The 21,974-nt window shown below is 51.2% G+C and overlaps 1 protein-coding gene across 3 annotated transcripts in view; it reads left to right on the plus strand.

The window, feature by feature from the left end:
* The window catches only part of TMEM229B (transmembrane protein 229B), a 64,634-nt gene that overhangs the window by 31,509 nt on the left and 11,151 nt on the right, over nt 1-21,974 (plus strand). For 2 of the 3 annotated variants that reach the window (XM_038765932.1, XM_038765933.1), the window contains exon 2: nt 21,135-21,339. In XM_038765932.1, coding sequence (XP_038621860.1) covers nt 21,213-21,339 — 127 coding nt within the window. In that variant the 5' untranslated portion in view covers nt 21,135-21,212. Of the gene's footprint in view, nt 1-21,134; nt 21,340-21,974 lie in introns of those variants that run through there. The other variant, XM_038765934.1, reaches the window with a different exon arrangement.

Genomic DNA, 21,974 nt, shown 5'->3' on the forward strand with positions numbered 1-21,974 from the left:
ATAATAATAATAATGATGGTATTTGTTAAGCGCTTACTATGTGCAAAGCACTGTTCTAAGCACTGGTGAGGTTACAAGGTGATCAGGTTGTCCCACTGGGGGCTCACAGTCGATCCCCATTTTACAGAGGTGGTAACTGAGGGACAGAGAAGTTAAGCGACATGCCCAAAGTCACACAGCTGACAGTTGGCGGAGCTGGGATTTGAACCCATGACCTCTGACTCCAAAGCCCATGCTCTTTCCACTGAGCCACGCTGCTTCTCATAGTGTACTCTCCCAGGCACTTAGTCCCCCTTCTAGACTGTGAGCCCACTGTTGGGTAGGGACCGTCTCTAGATGTTGCCAGCTTGTACTTCCCAAGCGCTTAGTACAGTGCTCTGCACACAGTAAGCGCTCAATAAATACGATTGATTGATTGATTAAGTACACTGCTGTGTACACAGTGAGCGCTTAATAAATATGATTGAACGAATACTGTTATTATTATTACAAGACCGTCCTGTCTTGTGACGCCGCGTTTACCTTAAGCTCTTGGGGTTTATGTGCTCCTTGTCTCACAACTGATCCTGTCTAGATTGCAGTGTTTCACGCCGATCTTTCGGCGACAGTTGACCCCAGTTTTCCGCTGAGATATCCCATTCATTCAATCGTATTTATTGAGCGCTTACTGCGTGCAGAGCACTGTACTAGGCGCTTGGGAAGTACAAGGTGGCAGCATATAGAGACGGTCCCTACCTAACAACAGGCTCACTTTGTCTGGAGCTCTGTTTTATCCTTCAAACGTCTCCGCCGTCCTCCTTGCCATAGGCCGTGAGTTCTAATCCCGGCTCCACCACGTGTCTGCTGTGTGACCTCGGCCAAGTCACTTCACTTCTCCGGGCCTCAGTTACCTCATCTGTAAAACAGAGATTAAGACTGTGAGCCCTAGGTGGGACAGGGACTGTGTCCAGTGCTCTGCACATAGTAAGCGCTTAGGAAATGCCATCATCATTATTATTATTATCTACGCCAGTGCTTAGAACAGTGCTTGGCATATAGTAAGCACTTAACACGTACCATAATTATTATTATTATTTGCCATCCGTTTCCTAGTTCCAGCTCACCACACACAGCCATTTGGGTGTCCTCCCTCCTAGGCTCTTCACGTGTCCCACCCAGTGCCGCTGGGTTGAGGTGATTTTAGCCGAGAGTCCGACGTCAGCGTTTGGCTTCTGTCTTGCCTGTTGATGTACAGTGTGGCTCGTTAAGTCACGCTGATGTAGCTGTAAACGGGAGAGACGCGAGGAAGTCTGTTGCCCCGATAGGGTCGGCAGGAACCAAGGCGTCGGAGCTGTTGGCGGAGCTGAGGCAGACCCCACCTCTCCGAACCAGGAAAGAACCAAAAGGGGAGACAAGGTGGCAGCTTCGCCAGCGGAGGAGGAGATTGCTGCTGCCTTCAGCCTCTTATCGGCTCCAAGGGGTGAGAAACAGCCTGGCCTAATGGATGTTGGAGTCAGAAAGTTCTGGGTTCTAATCCTGGCTCCGCCACATGTGTGCTGTGTGACCTTGGGCAAGTCAGGTAACTTGTCTGTGCCTCAGTTCCTTCATCTACAAAATGGGGGTGAAGACTGTGAGCCCCATTTGAGACGGGGACTTTGTCCAGCCTGATCCTTCTCCAGCCCAGCCCGCACCCTCCGCTCCTCTGCCGCTCACCTCCTCACCGGGCCTCGTTCTCGCCTGTCCCGCCGTCGACCCCCGGCCCACGTCCTCCCCCTGGCCTGGAATTCCCTCCCTCCACACCAAAGCCTCTCTTCCTCCCTTCAAAGCCCTATTGAGAGCTCACCTCCTCCGGGAGGCCTTCCCAGACTGAGCCCCCTCCTTCCCCTCCCCACAGCACCTGTATATATGCTTGTACAGATGTATTACTCTATTTATTTTACTTGTACATATTTACTATTCTATTGATTTTATTCTGTTAATATATTTTGTTTTGTGGTCTGTCTCCCCCTTCTAGACTGCGAGCCCGTTGTTGGGTAGGGACCGTCTCTGTATGTTGCCAACTTGTACTTCCCAAGCGCTTAGTACAGTGCTCTGCACACAGTAAGTGCTCAATAAATACGATTGAATGAATGAATTAATCTACCCCACTGCTTAGTACGGTGCTTGGCACATAGTAAGCGCTTAAAAAATGCCATAAAAGAAAAATGGTGGGGTGGGTCTGTCCCAGAACTCTGGTGTGGAAGCCAGTAACTTCTCTCCGTGGTTCGTGCTGACAGGATTGGGGGTAGTGACAATGTTATTCATTCATTTTTAGACTGTGAGCCCACTGTTGGGTAGGGACTGTCTCTATATGTTGCCAACTTGTACTTCCCAAGCGCTTAGTACAGTGCTCTGCACACAGTAAGCGCTCAATAAATACGATTGATTGATTCAATCGTATTTATTGAGCGCTTACTGTGTGCAGAGCACTAGACTAAATGTTACGAGACCAGGACAGGGTTTAGCTCTGCGCTATTGTTACAAAGTTTTAGTTGTGTGTGTATCACTTTCCTGGCAAGCTGATAGATACATCACCTTGGTTTTCTTTAGACTTCTAGGGCTGGCGATGGGGAATGAATTGGGCAGGACACCCTTCTCTCTGTCATGGCTAGCTGGGCCGCCGCCATCATCATCAGGGGAAGCAATGTAGTTTAGTGGATTGTCTGAGAGTCAGAAGGTCATGGGTTCTGATCTGCTGTGTGACCTTGGGCAAGTCACTTACCTCATCTTTAAAATGGGGATTAAGACTGCAAGCCCTATGTGGGACATGTGGCTCCCAGTCCCCTGCTTATTTTGTTAGTATGTTTGGTTTTGTTCTCTGTCTCCCCCTTTTAGACTGTGAGCCCACTGTTGGGTAGGGACTGTCTCTATATGTTGCCAACTTGGACTTCCCAAGCGCTTAGTACAGTGCTCTGCACACAGTAAGCGCTCAATAAATACGATTGATGATGATGATGATGATGATGATGACAGGGGCTGTTTCCAACCTATCTTGTGTTTAGAACAGTGCTTGGCACATAGTAAGTGCTTAACTATTACCATTATTAACAAGTACTGTTATTAATCATCAACAGTGGTATTTATTGAGTGCTTACCGTGTGCAGAGCACTGTACTAAGCACTTGGGAGGGTACGCTACCGCAGCGTTGGGAGACACATTCCCGCGCATAGCAGACAAATAATAATAATAATAATAATTGGCATTTGTTAAGCACTTACTATGTGCAAAGCACTGTTCTAAGCACTGGGGAGGATACAGGGTGATCAGGTTGTCCCACGTGGGGCTCACAGCCTTAATCCCCATTTTACAGATGAGGAGGGAACTGAGGCCCAGAGGAGTTAAGTGACCTGCCCAAGATCACACAGCTGACATGTGGCGGAGTCAGGATTCGAACCCATGACCTCTGACTCCAAAGCCCGGGCTCTTTCCACTAGGCCACACCGCTTCAGTTCTCCATTAGCCGATCCAAGAGTATCCTGGATTGGGGCCTTGCCGTAGGTGGGGAACGACTTGATAATAGTCGCGCTCCAACCTTTCACCTCTCTTTTTGAAGATGGCGACGGTAGGGAAGCAGCGTGGCCTAGTGGAAAGAGCCCGGGCTTGGGAGTCAGAGGTCATGGGTTCGAATCCCAGACTGAGCCTCCTCCTTCCTCTCCCCCTCCTCCCCCTCTCCATCCCCCCGCCTTACCTCCTTCCCTTCCCCACAGCACCTGTATATATGTTTGCACGTATTTATTACTCTATTTATTTTACTTGTACATATTTATTCTATTTATTTTATTCTGTTAGTATGTTTGGTTTTGTTCTCTGTCTCCCCCTTCTAGACTGTGAGCCCACTGTTGGGTAGGGACCGTCTCTATATGTTGCCAAATTGTACTTGATTCATTCATTCAATCGTATTTATTGAGCGCTTACTGTGTGCAGAGCACTGTACTAAGCGCTTGGGAAGTACAAGTTGGCAACATTATAGAAATGGTCCCTACCCAACAGTGGGCTCACAGTCTAGAAGCGGGCTCACAGTCTACGTGTTTTGTTGTCTGTCTTCCCTTTCTAGACTGTGAGCCCGTTGTTGGGTAGGGACCGTCTCTATATGTTGCCAAATTGTACTTCCCAAGCGCTTAGTACAGTGCTCTGCACACAGTAAGCGCTCAATAAATACGATTGAATGAATGAATCCTGGCTCCGCCACTTGCTGCTGTGTGACTTTGGGCAAGTCACTTCACTTCTCTGTGCCTCAGTTACCTCATCTGTAAAATGGGGATCAATCAATCAATCATATTTATTGAGCGCTTACTGTGTGCAGAGCACTGTACTAAGCGCTTGGGAAGTACAAGTTGGCGACATATAGAGACAGTCCCCACCCGACAGTGGGCTCACAGTCTAGAAGGGGGAGACAGAGAACAAAACCAAACATATTAACAAAATAAAATAAATAGAATAGATTAAAACTGTAAGCCCCCCATGGGACAACCTGATCACCTTGTAACCTCCCCAGCGCTTAGAACAGTGCTCTGCACATAGTAAGCGCTTAACAAATACCATCTTTATTATTATTATTATTATTCTCTGGGCCTCAGTTACCTCATCTATAAAATGGGGGTGAAGACTGTGAGCCCCACGTGGGACAATCTGATTATCTTGTATCGACACCAGCGCTTAGAACAGTGCTTGGCACATAGTAAGCGCTTAACAAAGGCCATCACCATCATCTCTGAGATCCTGTGGCATTTCCTCAGAATTCCTTCTGTCGAGGAAGAGTTTGCATAAGCTGGGCATTTAGTCCGTGCTTGTAGATCTCAGCGGGTACATGTCATCAAGCCTTGAGTGCTTTGCCAGTTTTTTCATGACTCTGCTGCGGTGACTTCCTCAATAATCACTGAGGTATTTGTTGAGAGTTGACAAACCGCTGGCGTAGGTAAAATACAATCAGATCCCGCACGGCGCACACAGTCTAAATAGGAGGGAGAACAGGTATTGAATCCCCATTTAGCAGATGAGAAAATTGAGGGACGGAGAAATTAAGTGTGACTTTGCCCAAGGTCACGCAGCGGACAGGTGGCGGGGCCGGGATTAGGATACAGGTCCTCCTACTCCCAGGCCTGGGCTCTACCCATTAGGCCATACTGCTTCTTGATGTAAAGTGCACTGTGTGTATGTTGGAAGGTTTTCTGTTGGAAGGGTGTCGAGGCGAATATTGAAATGTCGTTGCCGTCGCTTCAGGATCCCCTGTCGGCCTGTGGTCATTTTCCAACCCGTCATTCGTATTTATTGAGCGCTTACTGTGGGCAGAGCACTGTGCTAAGCCTGTGGGACAGGGATTATGCCCAATCTGATTAACCTGTATTTACTCCGAAGTTTAGAACAGCGCTTGGCACATAGTAAGCACGAGCTCGGAGCGTTCGTCAATCTGGCAGCCGGCTCCAGGCGCAGCTGCTGGGATGTGTAATAATAATAATAATAATGATAATAATAATGATGATGATGATGATAATAATAATAATAATAATAATTTTGGTATTTGCAAAGCGCTTACTATGTGCAAATTACTATGTACTAAGCGCTTGGGAGAGTACAGTACAACAGAATTGGTAGACTTTTCCTTGCCCACATCAAGCCTTACAGTCTAGGGTTTTCCAGGGCCACAGACCACAACGATCAGCGCTCCGAACATCTTAGAATGTCAGTTCAATGAATGAATGGTCCCATTTTAGACTGTGAGCCCACTGTTGGGTAGGGACTGTCTCTATATGTTGCCAACTTGTACTTCCCAAGCGCTTAGCACAGTGCTCTGCACACAGTAAGCGCTCAATAAATACTATTGATTGATTGATTGAATGGTCCCAACTAGTGAGAAGCTGGAAAGTGACGTGTGCTTCGGTATGGCAGCGTTAAGCGTGACTGGGATTACTGGAAGAATGACTTCTCAGGGATGCACGGATAGAGCTCGGGCCTGGGACCTGGGTTCTAATCCTGGCTCCGACACTTGTCCGTGGTGGGACCCTGGGCAAGCCACTTCACTTCTGGGTGCCTCAGTTACCTCGTCTGTATAATGGGGATTAAGACGGAGCCCCCATGTGGGACTGTATCCACCCTGATCAGCTTGTATCTACCCCTGCTTGACACATAGTAAGCGCTTAACAAATGCCATCTTCATGATGAGAAGCAGCGTGGCTCAGTGGAAAGAACACGGGCTTGGGAGTCGGAGATCATGGGTTCAAATCCCGGCTCCACCGCTTGCCAGCTGTGTGACTTTGGGCAAGTCACTTCACTTCTCTGTGCCTCAGTTACCTCATCTGTAAAACGGGGATTAAGATTGTGAGCCCCACGTGGGACAACCTGATCACCTTGTATCCTCCCCAGCGCTTAGAACAGTGCTTTGCACATAGTAAGCGCTTTACAAATACCAAAATTATTGTTATTATTACACATCTCAGCAGCTGTGCCTGGAGGCGGCTGCCAGATGGACCACTGACGAACGCTCCGAGCTCATGCGTACTATGTGCCAAGCGCTGTTCTAAACTTTGGAGTAAATACAGCTTAATTAGATTGGCCATAATTCCCGTCCCCCAGTCTTAAGTAGGAGGGAGAACAGGTATCAAATCCCCATTTCGCAGGTGAGGAAACTGTCACAGAGAAGTTAGGTGACTTGCCTAACAACAGGCAGTCTGATTCGAACCCAGATCCACCACATCATGCCCTTTTCGCTCGGTACGCTGCCTCTCAATGTACAAACATTGCATCAAGAAATAGCTTCCAAGTGGTCCAGGAGCTAAACGTTTAGCTCTCGACTGTAAGCTCACCGTAGGCAGGGACTGTGTCTACCAACTCTGTTGTATTGTACTCTCCTAAGAGCTTAGTCCAGTGCCCTGAACACAGAAAGCACTCAGTAAATAGCGTTGAGTGACTTATTATGCCAGTCCTTTGCCCCGTGGCTCTGTTTCCTTCTTCAGAGAGAAGACTGGGGACGGTACAGATCTGGGCTGCGTCTTTTCTGGAGCGACTGGGATCAGGCCGAGGGCAATGCCGTGCTGCCAGGGAGACGGGGAAGGGCAGAGAGAAGAGGGGAGAGTGGAGAGGGCCCCTGCTGGGCTGGGATTTTGTCCTCAGAGGACCGTGTGGAGTCACTAGAAGGAATGGCTGACCTCCTTGGCTATTGTGTCCTTGGCTTTTGTCTCCTTGTTTCCTCATCTCTAACTCTCAGCTGCTCTCTTTGTTTTGGAGAGTGTCTGCGGGGGTGTGTGAGACGGGGAATATGTATGGGGGTGGTCAGTGGAGGCTGACCGGGGCCAGCCGGAGGAAGCGTGTAAGCCCTTCTGGTGGCTATTGTTTCTTAAATCTCACACCATGAGTGGAGGTCTCAGGAGGAAGCACCGGGGAGTAGGGGTTGAGGTTGAGGAGGTCGTTATCCGACAATCGGAAGACCAGAGTGTGTTCCCGGTCCGGGACAGCCGATGATGCCGGGAGGGAAACCGCAGTTTTCGATTCAGGGCCGTCCAGCTTTGGCTTGGTTTTCTGCATTTCGCTCGACCGTGAAGGGACAGGGAGGTATAGAACACGGGCTTTTAGACTGTGAGCCCACTGTTGGGTAGGGACTGTCTCTATATGGTGCCAATTTGTACTTCCCAAGCGCTTAGTACAGTGCTGTGCACATAGTAAGTGCTCAATAAAAACGATTGATGATGATGAGTCAGAAGGTCTGGGGGTCCAATCCTGGCTCTGCCACGTGACTGTTATGTGACCTTGGGCAAGACACTTCACTTCTCTATGCCTCAGTTACCGCATCTGTAAAATGGGGATTGAGACTGTGAGCCCTATGTGGGACGGGGACTGTATCCAGCCTGATTTGCCTGTATCCACCCCAGCATTTAGAACAGTGCTTGGCACATAATAATAATAATGGCATTTGTTAAGCGCTTACTATGTATGTGCCAAGCACTGTTCTAAGCGCTGGGGAGGTTACAAGGTGATCAGGTTGTCCCACGGGGGGCTCACAGTCTTAATCCCCATTTTACAGATGAGGTAGCTCAGGCCCAGAGAAGTTAAGTGGCTTGCCCAAAGTCACACAGCTCACAACTGACAGAGCCGGGGTTTGAACCCACAACCTCTGACTCCCAAAGCCCGGGCTCTTTCCATTGAGCCAACCCAACACCATAATTATTATTATTATTAGGAAGTTTTGCTTTTTTATGGTATTTGTTAAGCACTTACTATGTGCCGGGCACTGCATTAATTGCTGCGGTAGGAGCAAAATAATCAGGTTGGACACAGTCCATTTCCCACATGGGGCTCTCAGTCTTAATCCCCATTTTATAGATGAGGAAACTGAGGGACAGAGAAGTGAAGTGACTTGCCTAAGATGACAGCTTCCGAGTTCTCAGGTAGTTTGGTCCGGGTCCCTATAATGAGACATCTCAGAGCATCCCCTGCCCACTCCAGAGGCCAGGAGTTTGGTGGCCTGGGATGGATCCCCACTGGGGAGTGGGGAGGATTGATGCCAACTGCAGGGCAACCAAAGTCTTCTCCCCTCCTGGAAGACCCAGGGTGGTCAGGCTTAGAGAGGAAAGCGACATCGCTTCAGGAGGGCCGTTGGCATGGGTCAGCAGGTTTCCCCATCCCTGCCACAATCAACCCGTTGCTCGCAGGCCACTGGCATGGTTTGCCCCGGGCATTGGTTGTCCCGGGCATTGGTTGCCCTGGACATTGGTTGCCCTTGGGTGTTTAGTACTGATGCTCAGGGCAAAGCACGCATTTCTTCAAAGCTGGAATCCACCTTCAGGGCTGAAGCATTAACCCGGCCGGTGACCTGATGCGTAGACAATGTTGAGACACTTCCTGTTCCTTCAGACCTGATGTGATCCCCGCCCGGGAAGGTCAGCTTCTGCCCGGGTGACCTGGATGCCGCGGGGCACGTACGTGACTGGTGACTGGTGCCAGGCCACAGGCAAGCGTGGAGCATGAGTGGGCAGATTCCCAAGGTCGGAGGCCTGTGCCTCAATATGGGAGCTGACCAGGAGCCTTAGTAGGGCTCAGCTCACTCCTGGGGGACAGACCTCTGATCCTTTGACCCCCCCTACAGCCATCCTACCCCATTTGGTCTCCATACCCAAATTACTTTCTCCTGACGCACAAATCGACACCCCCCTCGCCATTGAACTGAACTCCCTCGCTCCCTGTTCCTCTGCCGGTCTCTTACCACTAAACCCGCAACCCTCGATCCACCCCCGCAGTCCGCCTCCTCCGCTCCTGTGTCCGAGCTGAGAAGCGCCTTTGGAGGAATTCCAGGCATCTCTCTGACCTTGTCCACCTCAAATTCATTCTTATCTGTTGCAATTCAGTCCTCTCCACTGCTTGACAACAATACATCGCCTTCCTAAGGCATTTAACTCCCTTCTCCAACCTCCTTTCCCCTTCCCCCTTTAGGTGTGAGCTCCCTATAATCTCCCCTAATCCTCTCCAATCCACCCCTTCCTCCTCCACCCTCTTCGACTCTCCCCGTATTTCCCCGCAGATGAAATTCAAGATTAAATCTCTTGACTCCTCTCTAAATCTACCCCCTCCACCTCATCCCTTTTTAGAACACTCGCTCACTCCCTTCTTGACCGCCACCTTCAAATTTTCACTCTCCAACAGCTTTTTCCCAACTGCTTTCAAACATGCTTATGAATCCCCTATCCTAAAAAATCCCTCCCTTGACCCTTCGGCTCCCTTTGTTAATCATCCCATCTCCCTCCTACCATTTCTGTCCGAACTTCTTGAGAGGGTTGTTTCCACCTGCTGTCTCCACTTCGTATCCTCTAATTCTCTCCTAGATCCCCTCCAGTCTAGCTTCCGCCCCCTTCACTCCACAGAAACAGCCCTCTCTAAAGTAACCAGTGATGTTCTTCTTGCGAAATCCAACGGCCGCTACTCCATCCTGATGCTCGTAGACCTCTCAGCCGCCTTTGACACTGTCGACTGCCCCCTTCTCCTTGAAACTTTATCCACCCTTGGATTCACTGATGCTGCCCTGTGGGTTCTCCTCCTATCTCTCTGACCTCTCTTTCTCAGTCTCTTTTGGTGGCTCCTCTTCTGCCTCCCACCCTCTGACAGTAGGGTCCCATAAGGATCAGTTCTAGCTTCCCTTCTAATCTACCTTTATACCCCCTCTCTTGGAGAACCCTTTTGCTCCCATGGCTTCAATTATCATCTCTATGCAGAGGATTCCCAAATCTACCTCTTCAGCCCTGACCTCTCTCCTTCCCTGCAACCTCACATTTCATTCATTCAACCATATTTATTGAGCGCTTACTGTGTGCAGAGCACTGTACTAAGCGCTTGGAAAGTACAATTTGGCAACAGACGGAGACAATCCCTACCCAACAACGGGCTCACAGTCTAGAAGGGGGAGGCGGACAACAAAACAATAACATCAATAACATCAAAATTGATAAGTAGAATTTCCTCCTGCCTTCAGTAATAATAATAATAATAATAATAATGGTATTTATTAAGTGCTTACTATGTACAAAGCACTGTTCTAAGCGCTGGAGAGGTTACAAGGTGATCACGTTGTCCCACTGGGGGCTCACAGTCTTAATCCCCATTTTACAGATGAGGTAACTGAGGCACAGAGAAGTGAAGTGACTTGCCCAGAGTCACACAGCTGACAATTCACGGAGACGGGATTTGAACCCACGACCTCTGACTCCAAAGCCCAGGCACTTTCCACAGAGCCACGCTGCTTCTCGTGACATATCTACTTGATTGTCCCGCCGACACCTCAAATTAAGCATGTCCAAAACTAAACACCTTATCTTTCTACCCAAACCCTGTCTTCCCCCATTTTTTCCATCACCGCTATCTTTCCTGTCTCACAAGCCCCTAACCTTGACGCTCTCCTTGACTCGTCTTTCTCATTCCACCCACATATTCAGTCTGTCACCAGATGCTTTTGGTTCTCTCTTCACGATGTTGCTGAAGTCCGCCCTTTCCTGTCCATCCAAACTGCTACCATGCCGATCCAAACACTTATCCTATCCTGCCTTGACTACAACACGCGCCTCTTTGCTGATCTCCCGACCTCCTGTCTCTCCCCACTCCAATCCACACTTCGCTCTGCTTCATGTATCAACAGAAACATTCAGGCCACGTCTCCCCACTCCTCAAGAACCTCCAATGGCTGCCCATCCACCTCCGTATCAATCAATCAGTCAATCAATTGTATTTATTGAGCACTTACTGTGTGCAGAGCACTGTACTAAGCACTTGGGAAGTACAAGTTGCCAACATATAGAGACAGTCCCTACCCAACAGTGGGCTCACAGTCTAAAAGGGGGAGACAGAGAAAAAAACCAGACATACTAACAAAATAAAATAAATAGAATAGATATGTACAAGTTAAATAAATAAATAAATAAATAGAGTAATAAATATGTACAAACATATATACATATATACAGGTATACAGGTTTCCGTATCAAACGGAAACCCCTTACCATCGGCTTTAAAGCACTCAATCAGCTCACCCCATCCTACCGCACCTCACTACTCTCTTACTACAGCCCAGCCCGTACACTCCTCTAGCTCCAGTTTACTCACTGTGCCCCAATCTCGTCTATCTCGCTGCTTTCCCATTCATTCAGTGGTATTTATTGAGCGCTTACTGTGTGCAGAGCACTGTACTAAGCGTCCCACGTCCTCCCCCTAGCCTCGAACTCTCTCCCCCTCTGTATACGCCAGAACACCACTCTCTCCACCTTCAAAGTATTATTGAGGTCCCATCTCCTCCAAGAGGCCTTCCCCAATTAAGCCCTCTTTTCCCCAGCTCGCTCGCCCTTCTGCGTTGCGTACGCACTCGGATCTGTGACCTTTGGACCTCGGATATTCGCCCCCACCCCACGGCACTTACATACATATCTTTAAATTTTATATTATAAATTACTTATATTAATGTCTGTCTTCCCCTCTAGACCCTAAGCTCATTATGGGCAGGGAACGTGTCTGCTAATTCTGTTGTGCTCTCCCAGGCAGTTAGTACAATGCTCTGCGTATAGTGAGTGCTTAATAAATACCACTGATTGATTAACAGCTGGTGGGGTCCCATCCGCTACCCAGGCAGGGACAGGAGCCTTCTGGGAGAGGGCTAGGGCAGGGCTGCCGTAGCAGATGTAAGGGAATGGGGTAGGAAAAGGTCTAGCCACCTCCGATCCTTTCAACCCGAAGAAGACAGTCGTTCGGCTCCTTGGGGTTGAGGGCAGGAGCGGCGGGGGCACTGGTGTTTCATGTGGAAATTTAGCAGGGCTGCGGCAGGGTGGGGGGCTGGGAATCAATCCATGAAGGGCATTTATTGAGCACTTACTGAGTGCAGAGCACTTGGGAGAGCAACAGAGGTGGAAGGTACTTGCCCTGCCCATAGGGAGCTTACAGTCTAGAGGGAGAGCCAGACATTAATATAAATAAATCAATAAATTATGGAGATAACAATGATGGCATTTGTTAAGCGCTTACCATGTGCCAAGCACTGTTCTAAGCGCTGGGGGAGGGGATACAAGGTAATCGGATTGTCCCACATGGGGCTCACAGTCTTCATCCCCATTTTACAGATGAGGGAACTGAGGCCCAGAGAAGTGAAGTGACTTGCCCAAAGTCACACAGCTGACAAGTGGCGGAGCCGGGATTAGAACCCATGACTCCCAAGCCCGGGCTCTTTCCACTAGTCCATGCTGCTTCTCCGGTGATCTTGTATCTACTCTGGTGCTCAGATACGGACACAAACACTGAGAGTAGGGTGAGTCCCAAGTGCTTAAAGGGTATTCATTCATTCAGTTGTATTTATTGAGCGCTTACTATGTGCAGAGCACTGTTCTAAGCATTTGGGAGAGTCCACTCTGATAATACACAGACACATTCCCTGCCACCAGTGAGCTTACAGTGTAGAGGACTGTATTTCTTAAGTGCTTATGATGTGCCAGGCACTGTACTAAGCACTGGGGTGAATATAAACAAATTGGGTTGGACGTAGGTTACAGATCCAAGGGCACAGATGATGCGTAAGGGAGAGGGAATCAAGGAAGAGAGGGAATCAGGGAAAAGAGGGCTCAATTAGGGAAGGCCTCTTGGGAAGGGGCTCAAGGACCTGTTTAGGGCTAGGAACCTAATTAATTATGGTATTTGTTAAGTGCTGACTATGGGCCAAACACTGTTCTAAGCTAGATAAAAGGTTATCATTTCGGACACAGTCCCTGTTCTGCGTGGGATTCACAGTTTAGTTAGGAAGGAGTAGGATTTAATCCCTGTTTCCTAGGTGAGGAAACCGAGGCACAGAGAAGTGACGTGATTTGCCCAAGGTCACGCAGCAGACAAGTGATGGAGCCGGATTAGAACCCAGATCCTCCAACTCCTAGGCCCGTGCCTTTTCCACAAGTCCGTGCTGCTTCTCCACTGATCTTGTATCTACTCTGGCGCTCAGTACAGTGCTTGGCACAAAGCCTGCGCTCAACAAATACCACAGGAGCTTCTAGACTGTGAGCCCACTGTCGGGTAGGCACTGTCTCTATATGTTGCCAACTTGTACTTCCCAAGCGCTTAGTACAGTGCTCTGCACACAGTAAGTGCTCAATAAATATGATTGATTGATTGATTGATTGATTTCCTAGGAAGCCACCACCTCTTCCTCTCTGGGGAGGCGCCAGGGCTCAGGACAGGCGGTCGGGGAAGTCTGTGTCTCACGCGAAGAGGGATGTTTGGGATGGCCCAGCTGCTACCTAATGGACTCTCCGCACAGGAGATTATTGACGGACGGAGGGAGCCACTCTTACCGAAGAGCACGTGTCTCGCTCTCCGGGACTGCAGCCAGGGACCTAATTAGGGAGCATGGCAGCTGCCCAGCCTTTCAGCAACAGAACAGCTCCATGTCCCCTACTGAGGGCTGGGGGGACAGGGCTTCAGGCCCTGGGTCAGTGGGAGGGTGGGATGGGGCGGTGAGGAAGAGGGAGGTGTCAAGGTGGGGAAGCTTGTAGGTGAGCGACAGGCGGGCTGGAGCGGGAGGAGAAGGGACCGGCCGAGCCGGCCCTGTGAGACCAATTCCGAGACGAACGATGGAGCAGGTTTGTGCTAAGACGGGCAGGGCCCGGTGCCAGAGAACCTGCAGGGAAAGAGGAGCTGGCAGCAGCAAGAAGTCAGCGTGGAGAGCCTGACTCCGGCCTCGTCTCTTCCTGTCAACCTGTCATTCCTGGCTCCTCCGCTCCTCTCTCTCTCACTGTCCCTCCACACTAGGCTCCTCTAATGCCAACCTTCCCACTACCTCCATCTCGTCTATTTCTCTGCCGACCTCTTGTCCACAACCTGCCTCTAGCCTGAGACGCCCTCCCTCCTCAAACCCGACAGTTACTCTCACCCCTTCAAATCCATATTGAATGTGCATCTCCTCCAAGAGGCCTTCCCTGACAAAGCCCTCCTTTCCTCCTCTCCCACTTGCTCCCTTTATTCTTCCTCCCTCCCAGCCCCACAGCACTTATGTGCACGTCCATTATTTATTTGTAGTAATGTCTGCCTCCCCTTGCCGCCGTAGACTGTAATAATAATAACTGTGGTATTTAAGTGCTTACTCTGTGCCAGGCACTGTTCTAAGCACTGGGGTATACACAAGATAATTGGGTTCGACACAGTTCCATCCCACATAAGGCTTACAGTCTTAATCCCCCTTTCGCAGATGAGGGAACTGAAGCTCAGGCTCGGTGAAGTGACTTGCCCAAGGGCACATAGCAGACAAGTGGTGGAGCCGGGATTAGAACCCATGACTTGTAAGCAGGGACTGTGTCTCTTTATTGTTGTATTGCACTCCCAAGCACTTAGTACAGTGCTCTGTGCACAGTAAGTGCTCAATAAAATACGATTGAATGAATGAATCTCCAACCAGGCCTCCATGCCTCCTCTATAATGGGAGAGCTGAGGGGAATCCCGCTCCCTCTGGAATCAGAAGACTCTGATTGGTGCTGGGATGACGGGGGGTCTGGTGGAGGGGTGGATTTTGTTTTTAGGGATAAATCGGATGAGCAGAGGGAATTAATTTCCCAGACTGGCTTATATTAGATATTTAGAGGGGCAGAGAAGGGCGAGGGTGGGGGAGTTTCCTGCCAGCAGGTTGATTAAACCTCCTCAGGGTAATGATGCTTACTGCACGATTCCCGGATGTGCCTATGGACCGCAGATGCTCACGGTACAGTTATGGCCCGGCCCCTTCGATTTCCGGATTCGAACCTGAGCCTGGCGGCCCTTCGCCGGTCTCGCCTGGCCTACATCCCAGAAATCCAGGTGTCCCGAGGAGCCAGACTCAGCCTCTGGGCTGAGGGTCATGTCCCAGTTTGCCTATTCATTCATTCAGTCGTATTTATTGAGCGCTCACTGTGTGCAGAGCACTGTACTAAGCGCTTGGGAAGTACAAGTTGGCAACATGTAGAGATGGTCCCTACCCAACAGTGGGCTCACAGTCTAGAAGGGGGAGAATGACAACAAAACAAAACATCATCATCATCATCATAATACCGATGGTATTCGTTACACGCTTACTATATGCCAATCAATCAGTCAATCATATTTATTGAGTGCTTACTGTGTGCAGAGCACTGTACTAAGCGCTTGGGAAGTACAAGTTGGCAACATATAGAGACGGTCCCTACCCAACAGTGGGCTCACAGTCTAGAAGTCTAGAAGTCTGCCAAGCCCTGTTCTAAGCACTGGGGTAGATACAAGGTCATCAGGTTGCCCCATGTGAAGCTCATAGTCTTCATACCCATTTTACAGATGAGGTCACTCAGGCACAGAAAATGATGATGATGATGGTATTTATTAAGCGCATACTACATGCCAAGCACTGTTCTAAGCGCTGAGGTAGATACAAGGTCATCAGGTTGTCCCATGTGGGGCTCACAGTCCCCATCTTATTTTACGGATGAGGTAACTGAAGCCTAGTGAAGTGACTTGTCCCAAGTCACACACCTGATAAGTGGCGTAGCCGGGATTAGAACCCAAGCCCGGGCTCTTTCCACTAAGCCACAATGCTTCATCTGCATCATCATCATCATAATGATATTTGTTAAGGGCCTAGCCATGGCTTCATCCCCGTGGGCCCCTCCAGGCCAGGCCGGAGATTGTGATGGGGGAAAATGGAGAGACGGGTGGCTTGCCGGCCGAGACCCCCCCGCCCATCAACGGTCTCGGCACGCGTGGCTAGTGATGGGCAGGTGGGGTGGTCCACCAGGCCCAGGTAGTTACAGCGCTTGGAGAGGGAGCCTTCCCTGCCCTCCGGATGTGAACAAAATGGAGAGGACTCAAGGAAGACCAGTAAAGACCCCATTTAAAGGAAGAGGTTTGGACGTGACACACAAACACAGAGGGAATCCATGAATAACTTTGCAGTATAATGGGCACCCCTCCCCAAGAGTGGCAGTCTCACGGGGGACAGCGGGAGAGTTGATTAAATCAGCCTCCATGCTGGCCTCCTGGCTTCCTATCTCTCCCCACTCCAGTCCATACTTCACCTTGCTGGCTGGATCATTTTTCTACAAAAATGTTCAGGCTAGGTGTCCCTTCTCCTTAAGCACCTCCAGCGGTTGCCCATCCACCTCCTCATCGAACGGAAACTCTTCGTCATTGGCTTTAAATCAGTCAATCCCCTTGCCCCCTCCTACTTCACCGTGCTACTCTCCTTCTTCAACCCAGCCTGAAATGATCTCATCTCATCTCGTCGCCGACCTCTCGCCCACGTCCTGCCTCTGGCCTGAAATTCCCCCCCTCCTCATATCCGACAGGCAAAGCCTAACTGAAGGCGTATTTCCTCCAAGAAGCCTTCCCTGACTAAGCCCCCCTTTCCTCTTCTCCCACGTCACCCTGACTTGCTCCATTCATTCATCCCCACAGCACTTACGTACATACCTGTAATTTATTTATTTGTGTACATTCATGTTTATCTCCTCCTCTAGGCCGTAAGCTCATTGTCTTGTATATTATTGTACTCTTCCAAGTGCTTAGTACAGTGCTGTGCACACAGTAAGAGCTCAATAAATATAATTGACTTGTTTCCCGCCCCCACATCGGTGCTTTTTCACAAAAACCCTCAAAGACCAAGTCCCACTGGCATCCAGGGTCTAAGCAGGCAGTCTTAGCTGTGCCCCCGGGGCCCGGACTGCAGGTGAAGCAGGGGGAGCCTATGTTTTCTTCCTTGTCTCTGTCCCATCCCTATCCCCCCTAACCCAGCTGCAGGGGATTCTCTAGTTCAGTCCATCCAGCCATGTGGGGCTCACTGTGGGCAGGGAGTGTATCTGTTATAATAATAATAATTATTATTATTAGTGTTATTTCTCCTTTCTAGAATGTAACCCCGGTGTGGGCAGGGATTGTCTCTATTGCTGAGGTGTACTTTCCAAGCACTTAATACAGTGCTGTGCACACAGTAAGCGCTCAATAAATATGATTGAATTTGAATTGAATTTCATTCAGTCATATTTAGTGAGTGTTTACTGTGTGCAGAGCACTGTATTAAGCGCTTGAGAAGTACAACTTGGCAACATATACAGTCCCTACCCAACAGTGGGCTCACAGTTTAGAAGCGGGAGACAGACAACAAAACAAAACATGTGGACGGGTGTCTAGTCGTCAGAACAAATAGAATTAAAGCTAAATGCACATCATTAACAGAATAAATAGAATAGTAAATATGTTGGTATGGTACTTGTTAAGCACTTACTATGTGCCAGGCACTGTACTAAGCGCAGGGGTGGAGACAAGCAAATTAGGTTGGACACGATCCCTGTCCCTTGTGGGGCTCACAGTCTCAATCCCCATTTTACAGACGAGGGAACTGAGGCCCAAAGAAATGAAGTGATTTGCCCAAGGTCACACAGCAGACAGGTGGCAGAGCTGGGATATTGTTATATTGCACTCTCTCAAGTGCTTAGTACAGTGCTCTGCATACCGTAAGAGCTCGATAAATACGATTGATTGATTGAGTCCTGGCTATATAAGGTGTCCTGCAGCTGAGGATCCTGGCCCTGAGGGGGATTCTGCATCTGTGGGCTCTGGCCGCGTGGGGAATCCGGCTGCGTGGGGGAATCTCGCACCCGTGGACTCTGGACACGCTGGGGATCTTGCACCATGGGGTATGGCCGTGTGGGGAATCCTGCACCCGTGACGTCTGGCTGTGGGGGGGAATCTTGCATCTATGGCGAAGGAGATGCTGCATCCTTGGGGTCTGGGCATGTGGGGGTTCCTGCACCCCTGGGTTCTGCCTGCCTGGGGGAATCCTGCACCCGTGGGGACTGGGCACGTGGGGAATCCCACACCCGTGGGCTTCGGCCACGTGGGGGACCGGGCAGCCGTCCAGGACTGACGACTTGGGCCTGGTCCTCGTCCTCCCCCTCCTCCTCCTCGCCCTCCACCTCCCCTGACTTGTTAGCCACTCCGGCGGATCCACTTTCACTTCAGCGGTTGCTCCGGCGGGCCGGGGTCAGGTGGGCATGGAGGTCTGGGGTCGGGGTCCCCCCAGCTGCCAGGGATCCGGGGACCGCATCCACCGTCCCCAGGAAGCAAGCAGCCCCCCAGCCAGAGAGGTAGGAGCTGGCCCTGACCTCGGCCTGACCCAGACACACGGACACATGGCCGGACTTTGGCAGGGGATGGGGAGAGGTCGGGGTTGGACCGGGGGGCTCTAGGGACGAATGGGTGGACGGAGCCGGGCTGAGCGGGTTCCTCTCTGCAGCTCCTCCTCCTCCTCCTGCTCCTCTCCCTCCTCCTTTCACTCCTCTGCTCCTCTTCCTGCCCCCCTCTTGCTCCTGCTCCTCCTCCTCCTCCCACTCCCGCTCCTCCTCCACCTGGTCCGGTCCTCCTCCTCCTCCTTCTCTCCCCCCCTTCCTGTCCACTTGCCCTACTCTTGCTCTTCCCCATCCTGTTCCTCGGCCCCCCGGAACCCCATCTGCATCCTGCTGCCGGACTTTCCCTTCCTCCTCCTCTCTCCCCCTGCCACTTCGGGGACAGACTGACAGCTGGACGGACAAATCCCCCACCTCCACCCGCAATGTGGTGGGGCCTCCTGGGTTGCTTTGGAAGTCTGTCTCCACTCGTGGCTAGAACCCGTGGGTGCGGGATTCCCCCGTGCTCCCAGAGCCCACAGTTGCGGGATCCCCCATGCTCCCAGAGCCCACGGGTGTGGGATCCCCCTCACGGCCAGAGGTCACGGGTGTGGAATCCCCCTCACATCCAGAGCCCATGGGTGCATGCCCATCCCTCACTGCCAGGGGCCCACAGGTGTGGGATCCCATACATCGTCAGATCCCACGGGGGTGAGATCCCTCAGACGGCCAGGGCCTCAGGTGCAGGATCCCCCGGACGCACATCTGTTTTCTGGCTTCCCATCCCTTTTCTTCATCTCTCCCCCCGGGAGCCAGGGGGATCGGAGGCCTGGCTGGCGGCCCCAAGGGAATTCAGAGCGGTCCGAAGTCTCGAGCGGTAGCCCATCATCTTGGGCGGGCCCTCTCCTGCCCAGATGGCCGCCTCTCTCGCCTCCCTCGCTGACCTCCCTGCCTCCAACCGCTCCCCTCTCCAGTCCGTATTTTGTTCAGTATTTTTTTAATCGTACTTATTAAGCGCTTTCTATGTGCCAGGCACTCTACTAACCACTGGGGTAGATACAGCATAATCAGATGTGGCCCAGATGGGGGTGTCAGTCTAAATCAGAACAGGTATTTAAGCCTCATTTTACCAGGGAGGAAACTGAGGCCCAGGGGAGTTCAGTGATACGTCCAGGATCACATAGCAGGGAAGTAGTGGATCTGGGATTAGAACCCCAGACCGCTGACTCTAAGGCCTGTGCTTTTTCCACGAGGCCACGCTGCCTCATTCTGTAGCCCGGACTTTTTTTTTTTTTAAATGTTTTTGGGTGTGTGTCTCCACTCCTCAAAAACCTCCCGTGATTGCCCGTCCGTTTCTGCAGCAGAGAGTCCCGACCATCTGCTTTGAGGTACTCAGCTCTCCCCTCTCCTACCTCACTCTTCTCCTACTGCTGTACATCATTGTACCTCGAACTTGTGGGCTTCCAAGAGGGAGCTACCCCATGGCGGGGCCCATTTTGGGCCACTGTGCAGGGGGATTGGTGGTCTGTGGTCCGGGGAAGCTTTCAGGCCTGGAGCAGGATGCCTCTGGGGACAGCCTGCCAGGTGGGGAAGGAGGGAGACAGGAATTAGGTCCCAGGAGAGTGCTGTGATGCCAGCTTCCCAGAGGGAAGGCTCGTTCTGCAAAGAGTCGGGGAGAGCAGTTAGAGGGGAGCCAGGTTGGGTCGGTAACAAGCTACCAGAAGGCTGGATATCTGGGGAGGTGGATGGAGGCATGCCTTCGGCCTCACCACAGCTGGGAAGAGAGGGTCTCCCCCTGGGCTCTGGGTGAAGCTGAATACCTAGGGGTCTGTGGTGGGGGCTTGGAATCAATCAATCAATCAATAGTATTTATTGAGCGCTTACCGTGTGCAGAGCACCGTACTAAGCACTTGGGAAGTACAAGTTGGCAACATATAGAGAGGGTCCCTACCCAACAGTGGGCCAGGTGTCCCAAGTCAGTGCATTCGGGATTTCCCTCAGCCTCCCCCCAATATCATCAGGGGCTCGGGAGGCCAAGATGGGAGACGGTGGGCTGGTGTGAGGGGGGCATTCTTGGAGAAGAGCAGTAAGAAGCAGCAGGATCTGGGTTCTAATCTTGACTCCACCACTTGCCTGCTGTGTGACCTTGGGCAAATCCTTTTCCTTTTCTGGGCCTCAGTTTCCTCATCTGGAAAATGGGGATTCAGTACCTATTCTCCCTTCCCCTTAGGTTGTGAGCCCCATGAGGGACAAGGACTGTAGCTGACCCTCTTCTCTTGTACTTAGCCCCAGCCCTTAGTACAATGCGCGGCACGCAACAAGAGCGTAACACAGAACCCAAAGTTTATTATCGTTAGGGGAGGGGAAGTGGATTTGGCTTGGGAGCTCTGGGATATTAGAGTTGGGGGCATGGGTGGGCGTGAACAGGGAGGGGTCGCCTCAACCCTTTAAGTGCTCTGATACACAGGCGGGGACGATCCAAACACTAATCAGCGTCTCTGCTTCTGCCCGCAGGGACCCATGGAACACGCACGCACACTCACTCCCACGCGTGTGCCCGCAGCACCGAGGATCTCGTAGGCGCTCAGGCTGATGCCTACCCGCAGGCGTGAGGATGGCAGCGGGCCCCGGCACTGTGCCAGGAAGGAGGCCGGCCTGGGCCTCTTCTGGACCTCGAGCCTGATGTCTGAACTCCGCAGAGCATCCACGGGTGTGACAAGTGAGTCTGGGGCCTCCAAGCTCTGACCTCTGCCCCCAGCCCCACCTCCCTGCCCAGGTTTAGCAGCCATCGGCCGTTGCCCTGGAGTCCGGCCTCGTTCTGGACGAGCCCCAGGAAGGCTTTATTTATTTTATTTCTACATATTTATTCTATTTATTTTATTTTGTTAATATGTTTTGTTTGGTTCTCCGTCTCCCCCTTCCAGACTGTGAGCCCACTGTTGGGTAGGGACCCTCTCTAATGTTGCCAACTTGTACTTCCCAAGTGCTTAGTACAGTGCTCTGCACACAATAGGCACTCAATAAATACGATTGAATGAATGAATGAATGAAAGGGGCCAGGAGACCAGCCGGTCAGGTTGGAGCTGGCTCAGGGGTGGCCGCAGAAATATTGGGCCAAATCAGATTCCTCCTGGACTGAGCCTCCAGAGCCGGCGCGTGAAACGGGATCTCTTTCTTGGGGTGAGGCAGCCTGTTCTGGTTCCGCGGCACTGGAATAGCAGCTGTGGCAGCCTGGGACTTCTTTGGACCTCGGTGCTTTAGTTTCTCCATCTGCGAAGTGGGGAGAGTCATGCCAATCCATCTCATCAGGGGCCGTTCGTGACAGCCCCAGATAATGTAGGCCGGTGGGTGGGC

Source organism: Tachyglossus aculeatus, chromosome 23 (genome assembly GCF_015852505.1).
Source record: "Tachyglossus aculeatus isolate mTacAcu1 chromosome 23, mTacAcu1.pri, whole genome shotgun sequence".
Classification (NCBI taxonomy): domain Eukaryota; kingdom Metazoa; phylum Chordata; class Mammalia; order Monotremata; family Tachyglossidae; genus Tachyglossus; species Tachyglossus aculeatus.